A 13,836-nucleotide genomic window follows, 5' to 3' on the forward strand; every position below is an offset into this window, starting at 1 on the left:
ATTAAAGTATAATGAGCAACGTTTTGACCCCCTTCGTGGTCTTCATCAGGTCTAACAAGAGCACAGTAGGCAGGCCAGTTGCTCTTGTTAGACCTGATGAAGACCCCGAAGGGGGTCGAAACGTTGTCCATTATACTTTAATAAAGAATCACACCCGGGAGCAACAACTCAGTGTGTGGACCTTCTCCTCTTCTTATGTACGTATTTTTGTCCAGCATGTGCTGGGATGTGCGTGCCTTCTCTTGAACTCTACATACTGTACTACCAGTGCACAATGGCTGTGAACTCTAGTCATTTGATTAGCCTGGCCTGGCTGACAAATGTCACTGCTGCCGAGGGCAATTTTTGCTTTTGCAAAGGCAGATTTGTCTCAAACCAGGCTATTATTTAATGTGGCTCTGCTGTTGCATTGTGCATTGTTGTGGGCACAAAGGGCCCTATTTTCGTCCACTTCTTTGCCTTTTCTTTTTACTATTTAAAAAAAACAAAAACATTTTAAAATACTTCATCATTAAAATACTACACCGACACGTAGTGAGCTTGTAGAACAGCTATTTGAACTATTTAATAATGTTTTTCAAAAGCTGTGAGCTTGTAGATCTGCTATTGTCAAAGAAAATTCAAACCTGGATTCTTTTTTGTTTTTGTTTTGTTTTACCTAAATATTCTCTTTTGGGGTCCCTGGCACCACATCTTTTCAGATGGTGTTCTGTGGCCAAATACTGTACATACACATTTGGGAGTAGCTCAATGTAGATGTTTTAAAGCAGCATGACACTGCATCGTTCCATGTGTACAGTCAAAGAGTTAAATAAACACTCAAGATCCTTCTGCGTATCAGAGCAAGATAATCTCTTGGTGGAAAAAGAGGAAGGGGAAATAAAGAGAACCTGGATGTATTAGGCTCATAGTCATAGGATGAAAATGCAGAAGTCCATTTATAGAGACAAGGCTGGACATTGTGAAGGACAAACAGTACAGTCAAGTGCTGTGTGGGGTTGATATCTTTGGGTAAAGTTGATACGTTTGGGACGATGGCAGGGTGTCCAGAGCTGGCTTTCAACGTGGACCATGGATACCTGGAGGGTCTGGTCCGAGGAATGAAAGCCCAGATTCTGACGTGCACCGACTATCACAACCTGGCACAGTGCGAAACACTGGAGGGTAAGATGCCGCATCGTAATTACTAGTAACTACTTAGACTGACAGGAAATGGGGAGAGATATGGGGAGTGACACGCAGCAAAGGTCGTCGGGATTCGAACCTGCGACACATATTGTCAAGCTGGTATTGCAGCCTAGGTTTCCCGGACCACCACATCATGATTACTGATCAAACTACTGAAGCTTAATTTATACTTTGTGGCACAGTGTGTGTGTGTGTGTGTGTGTGTGTGTGTGTGTGTGTGTGTGTGTGTGTGTGTGTGTGTGTGTGTGTGTGTGTGTGTGTGTACGTGTGTGTGTGTGTGTGTGCATCACCCTGAAGTAGAATTTACATATTGATAATATTATTGGACAATAAGTCATTATCTAGATTAGAATCTTAACTGTTTTTCAGAGCATGAAAACTGTATTGTGATGAAATATCATTAGGTATCACGAAATCTGTGAATTCCTTTGAGTATTATTTAAATGTACAGTAAGGGCTTATACTGTAGCTCTGACTCTGAAAATGGACCCTGTCACGCTGTCAGTGTTGCCCCTGTCAGGTGCAGTCAGTGTCAATGAAGTACCTAGGAATTACGATATGTGACAGCATCAAAGCCATCTTGTCACTCTGCTGTTCAGCTTAAGGAGAGACTTGTCAAATTCACAAATTGAGAGCTGCTCAGTATTACAGAAACAAAAAACACGTGAATTCCCCTTTAGGTGCAGTGCAATGATAGATTCCAGTCGGGAAATGTTTATTGATTTCTGAAACGGGTTGGTACTAGAGGCCTCAGGGACCCTAACCCTTACTGTCCAAGTGTCCTTGAGCAAGGACACTAACGGACACTAACTTTACACTAATGTGTCCTTTGATAAATTATGCCATGAATGAAGAAAGCAGCCGCAAGCTTTCGGTCCTAAGACCTTCATGAGGCCATGAAATGCAATTCTCAATGCATCGGACCTTTATGTATTTTTAGAAGCAAGCGTGTCACAAGGTGGAATGTTTTTTCCATTCCGTCCAAACAACATCTATTTTAGTTACTGAAAGAAGCAGAAATGCCTAGTGCTGGTGAGTCTGGAAATGTAAGGGATTGTTTTGTAAGGGAAATTGAAGTCACAGTCTATTGTAGGCTATAGACTTAGAGAAGAGGATAGATCATTTTAAATAATGTGAATAAAATGTCACTCGTATATGGTAGTATCAGTCATCAGTCCCTCTGAAGTTACTCACAAATACTATATTATCAGTTAAAATGGATCTGTCAGACAAAACAGATACCTTCATTGCTGGATAGAAAAAAACAGAAAGATAGCTGAAAATTGAATTCTTGTCTACACCCAATTATTATAATTACTCTGTACATACCGTGTGTGTGTGTGTGTGTGTGTGTGTGTGTGTGTGTGTGTGTGTGTGTGTGTGTGTGTGTGTGTGTGTGTGTGTGTGTGTGTGTTGTGTGTGTGTGTGTGTGTGTGTGTGTGTGTGTGTGTGTGTGTGTGTGTGGTGCGCACACGCATACACACACACACACACACACACACACACGTGCGTGCGTGCGTGCTTGTGTGGTTACTGGTTAGTCAACGTCACATCTTCCTCACAGTGGAGACAATTAATCATGTCAAGCTTTTCATAGGATGGTATTTGGTAACAGTCGTGTGGTTTTGTAAATATAATTGAGTAAATGATTCAGGGTGTCTGCAAATGTGTGGAGGCACATTTAAAGGGAAATATAGCAGATTATAAACGTCACATTGGCTAACCGAAGTGACCAATTAAGAGACAAATCTTTTACACATCATAATGTACCCCGTTACGACTCACTAACGGCAGACACAACGAGTCACAACAGAGAGATATCACACCAGCCTTCAAATACAGAGGCAGAAACAGTCACTGAACACGTACCAAGACATCAGAAACACATACTTCCAAGATTACACACACACCCCAAAGTGGGTTTGAAAACATGACCAACGACAAAAGACTCCCATGGGAGAAATACAACAATGTGCAAGCACAAGATTATTAACTGTTGCGATAAAAGAAGGCTAAAGAATGTAATACAAACACCCTAAGGACTACAAACCATTGAGTGACCTCTAGACCTACTGCACATATAAACAGAGCTGCTACCTTTAAACACATTTTAAATCTGAGGCTTTTTTGTATACTATTTCCATCATTTTGAGAAAAAATAGATGCTATTTGTTCCAAAGTGACTGCAAAAGATTACTGCAATTTGTTTCAAAAGGCTTTATACCCTGTATATAACATGTACAGTACTGTATATAATGACTCTATGTGACAAAGCTGTTTCCACAATGCTGTACCTCTCCTATATATATACCTTCCAAATTTTCAACAGTTTTTACTATATTTTGACACTTGCTTTGGCAATGTAAATCTATGTTGTTTTCTCATGCCAATAAAGCTCCTATGAATTTGAATTGAACTGAATTGAACACACTGACATTGGGCCCCAATATGACAGCAATAGTACAGCTTGAATCACATTAGTATACGCACAGCATACAGCACAAGCAGCAGCAGCTGTTCCTACCTTGAGCCGTATTCTACTTGACTTCATTCTGGTGTAGCAACGTGCAACTTGTGTAGAGCATGCAGGCTTCAGGGTCCAGCATTCACAGCTGTATAGGAGAACAGACTCTACAGCACTTCAGTCAGCCTCCATATTTGGCTAGCTCGCCAGTACTCCAGAGGCGTCAATTGGGTATGGCAAGCTATGGCAGCAGCCATACCTTGGCCTACAGGGGGAATAGTAAAATGTACTTTTCATCGTGCCTGTTGCTAAGGTATGGCAGCATGACTGGTGTCTGGCGCGCGTGCAAGACACCAGTCATGTTGCCATACCTTAGATTTTTCGGAACTGACGCCGCTGCAGTACTCTCCTCCCTCCCTCTCTTAATTTGATGACACAGTAATCTCTAGCAAAGAAGAGATGGCCTGTGTTCTTGACAAATACCTGTCTGGTGATAGCATGGCAACAAGGCCGGGTGATCAAAAAAAGTAAATCAAAGAACAAGATGTTCGAGCAGAAGTTCCGCTTTTGTCAACAAAAGTGCTCTCGAGACTCTTTACGGAGCCCTCATTCAGCCCATCTATGACTATACTAGCACCTCCTGGTACTCCAACATCAAAATGTCACTAAATAATAAACTTCAAGGCTCCCAAAACAAACTGATTCGACTACTTCTCGACCTGGGGCCCATGACCCACCTTTTTCCCAGCCATTTCGCTAGCCTATAGGATGGCTAGGGGTAGATAGGGTTAAAGAGATATTTCACTTTCAAAAAAACTTTTGTTTTTAAGTTGCTTGATTCAGCATATACTGTAGGACTGAAGTGGTTGATGTATGTTTTGTAATAAAATAAAATAAAATAAAATAAAAGAATAAAAATTGTAAAAAAAGAAATTATACATTTTGGTCATTTGAGAATAGCCGATCTACAATGCGTCGCAGCACATTTCCACCACTGCTTATAGATTCTATGCTTGTTTCCTGGGAGAGTGTTTTCTTCTGGTGTTTCAGTCCGAGTGTATCAAAGGGTGCGTTCGGAAATGCGCACCGGCCGGGTGTGTGCTCAGTGTAGTGAGTGCCTAAACCCAACCCTAATCCTAACCCTAACCTCAGTAAAACTATGCCTAAACCCAACCCTAACCCTAACCTTAACCCCATTAAAACTATGCCTAAAACTAACCCTAACCCTAACCCTAACCAGACCCGGTGCGCATTTCCGAACGCACCCTTTGATACACTCGGACTGAAACACCAGCAGAAAACACTCTCCCCTTGTCTCCTGTGCAGACATGAAGCTCCACCTGCAGACCACAGAGTACAGTGGGCTGCTGACCACGGCCAGTGAGGAGGAGCTGACCGTGTCCCTGGTGGACGGCAGGCTGAGGGACAACCTGCTGACTGAGTTCAGCTGCCTGCGCTCCAACTCCCTGCCTCAGCTCTCTGCCTTCCTCGACTACATCACGTAGGTTCACCTCAGTGCAGGGACATTCTGGGCCCCTGATTCAGCCCGGGAAAAAGAGTTGGAGAGGCCCTCGTTGCGTGCTATAGAGAGAGATCTCTCTCTCTCTATAGCGCTGCTGCTGCTACTCAAAGATCTGCCATTTCAGATCATGACAAGTGACAAGCCAGTGGGACAATTACATGAGTTATATTTTGTCATTGTCGGGTGGAAACCTTGTATTTCCAAAACCATTTTAAAAATGATTTAAACTAGTGAAAACAGCCGATCTACAAGCACTGCTTGTAGATCTGCTGTTTTCACTACTTTTGTGCGACAGCCTTGTATGATGAAGCAAGAAAATAATGTACAAATTTGAAACTTGGAGATACAAGGTTTTTGCCCGACAGTGACGATTTACTTCGTTGGCCGCCCAGCCCCCAAAATGGAACGAAGGCCGTCATTTTATTTTTATTTATTTTCCTAATGGTCCCGCTTTTCCCAATGGCCAGCGCGTCCCTGGTTCACCTCAGTGCTACTCAAAGTAAAACAAATCGTCAATCCTCGATATCAATAAAACGAAAAAAGGTCAAAACAAACCGAATTTAAATAAGTGAAATCATTCTGCATTAAATAAGCAAGAGTAATCAATGAAAACATGAACAAGGTTTTCGCAAAAATACACAATAAAAATATAAAATGATCCATGTTCAGAGAAAAAGTGAAAGAGCACAATTACATCTACAGTATGAGATTTATCAATTTGTGTTAACTTTTGAAACTTTAAAAAGTTACTACAAATTGATAAATCTCATAATAGCCTACAGTTTATTTCCTTTAAAATGTAAAGGAAATAAACATCTGGTGGGTGTTTGTGTGTGATGTTGACGGGGAGCATATTCCAAGCAGTAGAAGATTTGAAAAGCAGTTCTCATCATACAATTTGTTTGTGGTCTTTCTTGTCAACGTTCATTTGCAGTGGAATAAACAGTCTGCAAGCGTCAATTAAGGGGAACCATTTGAGTGTACGCGATGTACAGTAGGGGAGAATTTCCACAGGCAGTTGCAGTCGATGGGTGCCAGGTGGTGGACAGAAATTCAGGGATGTCATGCCTTTTTAAACGTCCAAGAACTCATCCCTGAAGGGCCAAGTGGACTCACTCGACCTGCGTCAGAAGTCGTATGAAGTATGGAAGTGAAAAGTGGGCCCTGAGGGTGGAAGCATGAAGAGAAGCTGAACAGAGCAGAGAGGATGATCAGATGGGTGTGTCACTGAGGGAGAGAAAGACCAACGCTGAGCTGAGACAGAGGATGGGAGTGGAAGCCATAGACTCTAGAGGATGTGGTGAGGAGAGGCAGACTGCGATTTGTACGGACACGTAATAAGGAAGGACAAGGGGTGAAGAAAGTTAATGTTATAGAGGGGACAAGACCCACTGGCCGGCCTAAGGAGACCTGGCAGACGGCCGTGTTGGCTGACGTGAAGGCACTCGGTTGGAGGTGGCCACGGCCCGTTTCCGGTGGAAGAAAGCCATAGCCAGGATCCAGTCCAACCCAGCGGTATTTTGATGTTTCTCAGCACAGCAGCATTCGACCAGATCACTGGGCAGTACTCCAGGTGTGACAAAACAAGTGACCAAACAACATGAATCACGACAGAAGATGGAACGTACACACAGCATTTCCTTGAAATAGAAATGCTCAATCTCAAGATCAATCCGATCAGACCAAGACAATAAACACCCAGTGACCTGCATGGGCTTGGTGACCATGCTCAACTGATATTCCATCAATAAATTAACTGGGTATTAGCAAGAACATTCCTAGTATCAAATGCAATACATTTAGTTTTAGCAATGTCTAATTGGTTCATTAATTTGTTCAGACCAGTTCCTCAATAATCTGTGAATACACTGTGCTGGTACAGTATATGTATGTGTGAGTTCTCTGCTCCCTGACAATATTGTTTCTGAGAGCACAACCACACTTGCAATTTCCCAGAATTGCACATTTCTATCATGGAACTGTTCTTACTTTTCTTTCTTTTTTCTTTTTTTTGCATTTTTGCAAGCTGTTAATAAAGTAATCAATCAATCAATCAATCAATCAATCAATCAAAGCTAGAGCCCTCCATATCAATCTTACAGTTTTACAAACAAAAGCAAAAGGCTGCAGATGGCCTAAAAATGAACAGAAACGTGGCACAGAACTCAAGTATTAGTGTGGAACAACGCTCCTGTTTCCCTCTCCTCCTCCTCCTCCTGTTTCCATAGCTACAGCTACATGATAGACAACGTGGTGCTGCTGATAACCGGAGCCCTGAAGCAGAAGGACGTTGGCGAGCTGCTCCCACGATGCCACCCGCTGGGCGCCTTCGACCAGATGGCAGCCGTGGGCATCGCCCGCACCTCCACCGAACTCTACTCCACCATCCTGGTGGACACGCCCCTAGGTACTCAAAACACTTGATTTAGAGTGGTGGGGAACGTACTCACATGTTGTACTTAAAGGAGGATGAAACCCCGCCTCTTATTTGTTTTATCAGACTTGAGAATATGAAAAGATTTCTAAAATGTAGGCGTGGATATCTGCCGTTCTGGGGGGAGGGGGCGGAGTAATGCGTCTTCTATCAGAGTCGAGACCATAGAGTTATAAGGTCGAGACAGAGCGGCACAGGCTGTCAGCAGTGCTTTTCCATTTCGGAAACATTTTTTAAAACCAGCCATTGGAGGTGTAAAAAGTATAAAGATTCGGCAACTCCATGTTCTTTATCCAATTATAATGGGGAAGTATTTTACAAAGAAGCTGTCTGAGCTTGTATCCATGGACAAACTTTCTCCAGCTCTGCATGGACCACGGAACCAGTGAAGAATGGACGCTAGCGCTATAGCCATTTGCTGTGTAGTGTGTGTGTGTGTGTGTGTGTGTGTGTGTGTGTGTGTTTGTGCGTGCGTGCGTGTGTGTGTCGTGACAGTGCGCGCACACACACATCGTCCACACACGAAAACTAGCAGATCTACAAGCTCGTTGTGAGCTTGTATATTAGCTATGTAGCTATGTAGCCTAGCTAACAGCCGTAGCAGCAATAGCTTCTCAACCATGTAAACACGTTGGTTTCGGCTCTACGGCTATTAGCTAGGCTACATACATAGCCGATATACAAGCTCACAGCGCGTCGCTTTCGCGACGCGTTGTGAGCTTGTAGATCTGCTGTTTTCCGTGTGTGGACGTTGTGTGTGTGCGTGCACTGTCACGACACGCACACACACACACACACACACACACACACACACACAGGCTACACTACACAGAAAATAACACAGGCACCACACAGTGTAACTGTCCGTTGAGAGAGCCTGCTCTTCTATCTGGCTGAAACAAGCATACAGTGAAACCACGCCCCCCTTGATACGACTCTGTAAAACAAACGTTAATATTAATTAGATATGCCTACGTCACGTTACACCACAGAACATTGATAGCTAATATTTAATGAGTGGCGCGAAAGATTTCTTTTGGACCTAGAAACTGGAAGTACACAGAAATAGCTACAGAGACAGCAGAAAGCTCTGAATCCCCAAGCCTATGGGCAAATTGAACCATATCACTGCTCCCTATCACAAGTGACTCATTGATATAATATATATTTATAGAAAAAGTGATTTTGTGTTTCATGCTCCTTTAAGTACAACAATATTGAGCAAAGTACAAAAGTGTTGGTATCAAAATGTACTTACAGTACCAAAAGTAGAAATTGCTCATTATGCAGAATGTCCCATTTTTGTCCCAGAATTTTCAAATGTATGAAATGTATAAAAATCTTTTGAAAATAGCAGATCCACAAGCTCACAATGTGTTGCGGTGCAACGCATTGTGAGCTTGTAGATCAGCCATTTTCAAATGGCCAGAATATACTGTAAATATTATACGGCTGAAGTGGTTAATGTATGTTCTGTAATAACGGCCAATGTAAAGTAACTAGTTAGTTAGTTACGTTTAAAAACAATTGTAGTGGAGTACAATACAGTAGTTGCCTATGAGATGTAGTGGAGTAGAAGTAAAAGTACTGAAACGTTGAAATACAGTATCGCAAACATACCTAAAAAGTACAGGACTTGAGAGAGTGTACTTAGTTACTTTACAACACCACTGCAGTTGAACACTACTATAGCATCCTTGTTCTGGGGTTGGACTTTTGCCAGAAATAGCAGATCTAAAAGCGAGTTTGAAAAGACTAAAATTAAGCACATTCTCTCTCTGTTTTGGTTGGTTTTATGACCACAGCCCTGGTTTTAATTTTCAGGTAACTAAAACATTTGATCGATTCTAGTTTTAGTTATTTTGTTAGTTTTCATTAACTGTAATAACCTTGCAGTGATGTTCTGTATGTGGCAGCTCCATTCTTCCAGGACACAGTGTCTGAGTCCAACCTGGATGAGATGGGAGCCGAGATCCTCAGAAACAAACTGTTCAAGGTGACTGTACACAGATCAGTGCTATTACTGCTATACCCCTGGCCACATATTACTCAGTTTAGTAGGCCATGTCAAATCGACGGGCTTCATCAGGAATCTTGTGCTTCCGTTTTGCTAAAAGATATGGTGTATAGTTAAATTTATATCAATTTATTAGTGAATACAATTTTCCTATTAACTTGAATGGGAAAATGCGAAAAAGGGCACGTACGCTACTCCTTCCACAGTTAGGCCATATGTCAAATCAACCGGCTTCATTTGGAATCGTGTGCTTCCATTTTGCATGTTTTTCTCTGCACCCTACTTTCTTGACTATTTACTAAGATCTTGCTCTGAAGAAGAGCGTCATCTAAATGCCTAAATTGCTATTGTAATGGCTGCTGGTCTAAGATGTTGCAGAGAATCCCAACTGGTATTCAGGGAGCCTTGATTTTGCTAGTTCTACCGGGAACTAGGCCAAGGGCCTATAGTCACACCTGGGATGCCACGTGAAAGCATTGCAATTAAAAACCCACTAATACAAATAATTGTGTGTCTGTAAAGTGTTAACATGGCTACAGTACATGCACATGTATCTCAGAGGATTTCTTACTTGTACTCTATGTCTAAAAATAAAAATGCCACGGTTCAAAAAGGAATGAACGAGCCAAATTATCCATATATTGCATCGGGCAAGTGCCTGTTTTACCATCCTCTGCATCAAAAATGTAAATCATTTCCGTGCTCAGATAAACAATGTTTCACTAATTTAAAAATAAGAAATACAAAAATAAAAAGTGTCCACTGCTTTGCACGGAGTCAAGTGGCGAGGGGAGTGATGAATGGAGAGATACAGCCTACACTTTATAGCTGAGAGAATGTAAAAATACCCAGTCTGCAGAATCCATTGCGTAGCTCCAGTGCACAGGGCTGCGTTGTCATACTTTAGTAGGCAGTTTAAATAAAGAACAATAACTTATGATGAGCTTATAATTATTTAGTTGATGTATAGATATTGGCCACAGACGTGTCTTGTAAATGATAGATATATTACAGGAGAAAGGTGTGATTCTTTGCATTCCCAATATGTGCCAGTTTCCCAACATCATTATATACCAATCACAACATTGGTATTTAAGAGCGCTCTTGGTAATGTCTTCATTAACGGGCAAAGACATTAGGGACATGAGGCCAGCAGCGCACGTCGCACACATCGTGGTGCGCTCTGCTTGCGCACAAGTAGGCCATGTGTGGCCTGCTTGAGCATGAGGCGCAAGTTGGCACCTCGACAGAGTGCAGTTCTAGTTCATTACTTTATTTATGCTCAAAAAACACTGAGGCGCACAGATGACATGTAAAGACAAACACAGAAGACACATAAAAACTAGATAGCTAGATAATAAAATGTATAACCTCTGTCAAGGCGTCAACTTGCGCTTTGTGCACTCATAGCCAAATATGGCTGGTATTCTGTGTCACATTCTGAAGAAAACGACAGTGCGATCCCAAATATGTCGTCACTCATCATATATACACACAGACAGCTATCCTCACCCTAATTGCACGCTCTCCTGGCGCAAGTAAACTGTTATACTAAGTAGATTAAAAACAATTACAAACATACACAATGAAGAGTGGTCATGGATAAAAACTAAATAAAAAATGCGTTAAGGGGCATTCCAGGAGAGGGGGGAATTAAACATAAAACCACACCCAGTGTGAAGGGAGCAGTGCTATTTATGAGCAGGGAATAAACTAAACTAAACTAAACTATACTAAACTAAGTTAATCGCCCCGCGAAGCATTGCCAATGTGGGATGGGGAGGGATATGCGTACGTACATCAGGGCTCCAGACTAACTTTTTCACAGGTAGCACTGGTGCCACCTACCTTTTCATTAGGTAGCACCACCAGAAATTAGGTAGCACCATCTTTTTCTTTGTATAGCGTGGTACTAATACATAGCCTTATCATGCTGGTGATGATAGTTGTTCATTTCCATATGTTTGCCTTGATGTAAAGCAATGACCCAAACTTGATATTTTACTAAATATTTTAGTCTGAACCTCGACAGAGGTTTAGGTTTCTCTGCATGAGCAGCAGTAGTTGACAAAATAGGTCAGCACTAAGGCTGTGTGATATTAGGAGAGCCTTCGATATTCGATAACATTGTTGAATGCCTCGATAATGATATACAGACATGCAAACAGGCCCAAGGTGAAAACCTTTTTCGGGTCGGGTCGGGTGAATTTGCACGATTCTAACTGGGTAAAACAGTGACTTACTCATATACAATAATGCAGCAAAATTGGACTTGTTGCCTACCACCGATTGTTCTAGATATAATGAAAAAATAATAATAAAAATATAATATAGCCTACAGATAGTTATAGGAATTGAATATCCTACTATAATATTTAGGGACTTGTCTTTAATAGACAGGCATAGACAGAGACACAATGCACGCTGTGAGCTTGTAGATCGGCTATTTTCAGTACTTCTTAAATAGGCCTGTGTTTTCTAATATAATTTCTTAGATTTTTATTTATTGATGAAATTAGAAAAAATCATTTATTTATGTATTTTAAATCATGAAATGTTTTTCTAAAGTTTTTAAATGATACAAAACTAAATGTAGGAAACCAAACGTTAAGGGACCCATAAAAATGTTTTCGCGACCCACAAATGGGTCCCAACCCAGTGCTTGGGAAACAGTGTTGTAAAATCACAGATGATTATTGTATTCTCCGCTTTTTGAACTGTCTGTGACTGCCTCATTTCTCTCTCTCTCTCTCTCTCTCTCTCTCTCTTATAATAAATGCGAGAAATCTCTGTTCTGTGACTTCTGTCTAATAATAAGAGGCAGATGGAACGGCATGATAGGTCCGGTTGATTTAGCGTTAGCATGTTGCTAAGCTATATCGCATCACCGTTGAGGAAAATCAACAAACGTAGGCTATAGTCGATTATGTCACGTCACCGCATCGATGCAGAATAGCGACCGCATCGCGATGCAAGCGAATTAAAAAAGTCCAATCCACAACTACACCACACTAGTATCACGCCAACCTAGCCAAGTTTATTTACTATGTGCTCCGTCTGTGACTGTGTGCTGACAGTATCATTAGCCTAATAATAATTATTATTAAGAAATAACATATATTGGGGGGGGGGGGGGGGGGACTAGAAAAAAAGAGTCTTCTACTCTATATTGGCCTACAGTGTTTTATATTTGTGATAATTGTTTTTTTCTTTTTTGTTATTTTGTTATGCTTTGATTGCTTTGAACGGAGTCCTATGGGATTCCTTTACTAGGGATGAAACATGCAGGGGCAGTGTCCAAAAATGTGTTTTGCAATAATCATGGTGCCTCATGGCGGCGCTAGAAAAGGGCCATGTGAGAGCATGTCAGGGCTGGAGGTTGTGAGTTGCCATCCAAGGAGTGTGTGTGCAAAGTTGGCATGGATAGGGGCAACGTTTCCGGATATAAGAGTAGGGCAAAAGTGTGACGTGACGTGACGTGACGGACGGACGGACTGACTGACTGACCTGATGGTCGCAATTAAATAGTAAGCAAGTAAATACACTGCTCAAAAAAATAAAGGGAACACCCAAAAAACCCAACATAGACCTGCCAGTACATGTGTTCTCTGGCAAATGTCAATCGGGCTGCACGGTGTTGGGCTGTGAGCACAGGCCCCACTTGTGGACGTCGGGCCCTCATACCACCATCATGGAGTCTGTTTCTCACAGTTTGAGCAGAAACATTCACATTAGTGGCCTGCTGAAGGTCGTTTTATAGGGCTCTGGCAGTGCTCCTCCTGTTCCTCCTTGAACAAAGGACCAGATAGCGGTCCTGCAGCTGGGTTGTTGTCCTCCTACGGCCCCCTCCACGTCTCCTGGTGTACTGGCCTGTCTCCTGGTATCGCCTCCATGCTCTGGACACTGTGCTGGGAGACACAGCAAACCTTCTTGCCACCGTGCGCATTGATGTGCCATCCTGGATGAGCAGCACTACCTGAGCAACTTCTGTGGGTTGCAGATACCGCCTCATGCTACCTCTAGTGGTCAGTAGGGCTGACCTTCGAATACTTTTTTCATAATCGAAGCTCCTTCGAAGCTTTCTTTCGAACTTCGAAGCTTCGATGACGGCGACGGGGGGGGGGGGGGGGGGTGGGAAGCAAAAGTTTATCGGTTACATAAGTGATAACCGTTAAGGAAATGTGTTTAAAAATGCGCGATTTACACAATTT

The 13,836-nt window shown here is 42.2% G+C and overlaps 1 protein-coding gene across 1 annotated transcript in view; it reads left to right on the forward strand.

Moving 5' to 3' along the window:
• Positions 1–1,034: 1,034 nt before the first annotated feature.
• LOC308285714 (V-type proton ATPase subunit d 1-like) overlaps positions 1,035–13,836 on the forward strand; it is a gene marked incomplete at both ends in the record, with an annotated part of 44,665 nt that continues 31,863 nt past the window's right edge. The window contains 4 exons of the mRNA XM_080726560.1: positions 1,035–1,164; positions 4,979–5,153; positions 7,403–7,581; positions 9,525–9,604. Coding sequence (XP_080582686.1) covers positions 1,035–1,164; positions 4,979–5,153; positions 7,403–7,581; positions 9,525–9,604 — 564 coding nt within the window. The remainder of the gene's footprint in view (positions 1,165–4,978; positions 5,154–7,402; positions 7,582–9,524; positions 9,605–13,836) is intronic.

This window comes from Nannobrachium achirus (assembly GCF_963921795.1).
Source record: "Nannobrachium achirus genome assembly, chromosome: 5".
Lineage (NCBI taxonomy): Eukaryota > Metazoa > Chordata > Actinopteri > Myctophiformes > Myctophidae > Nannobrachium > Nannobrachium achirus.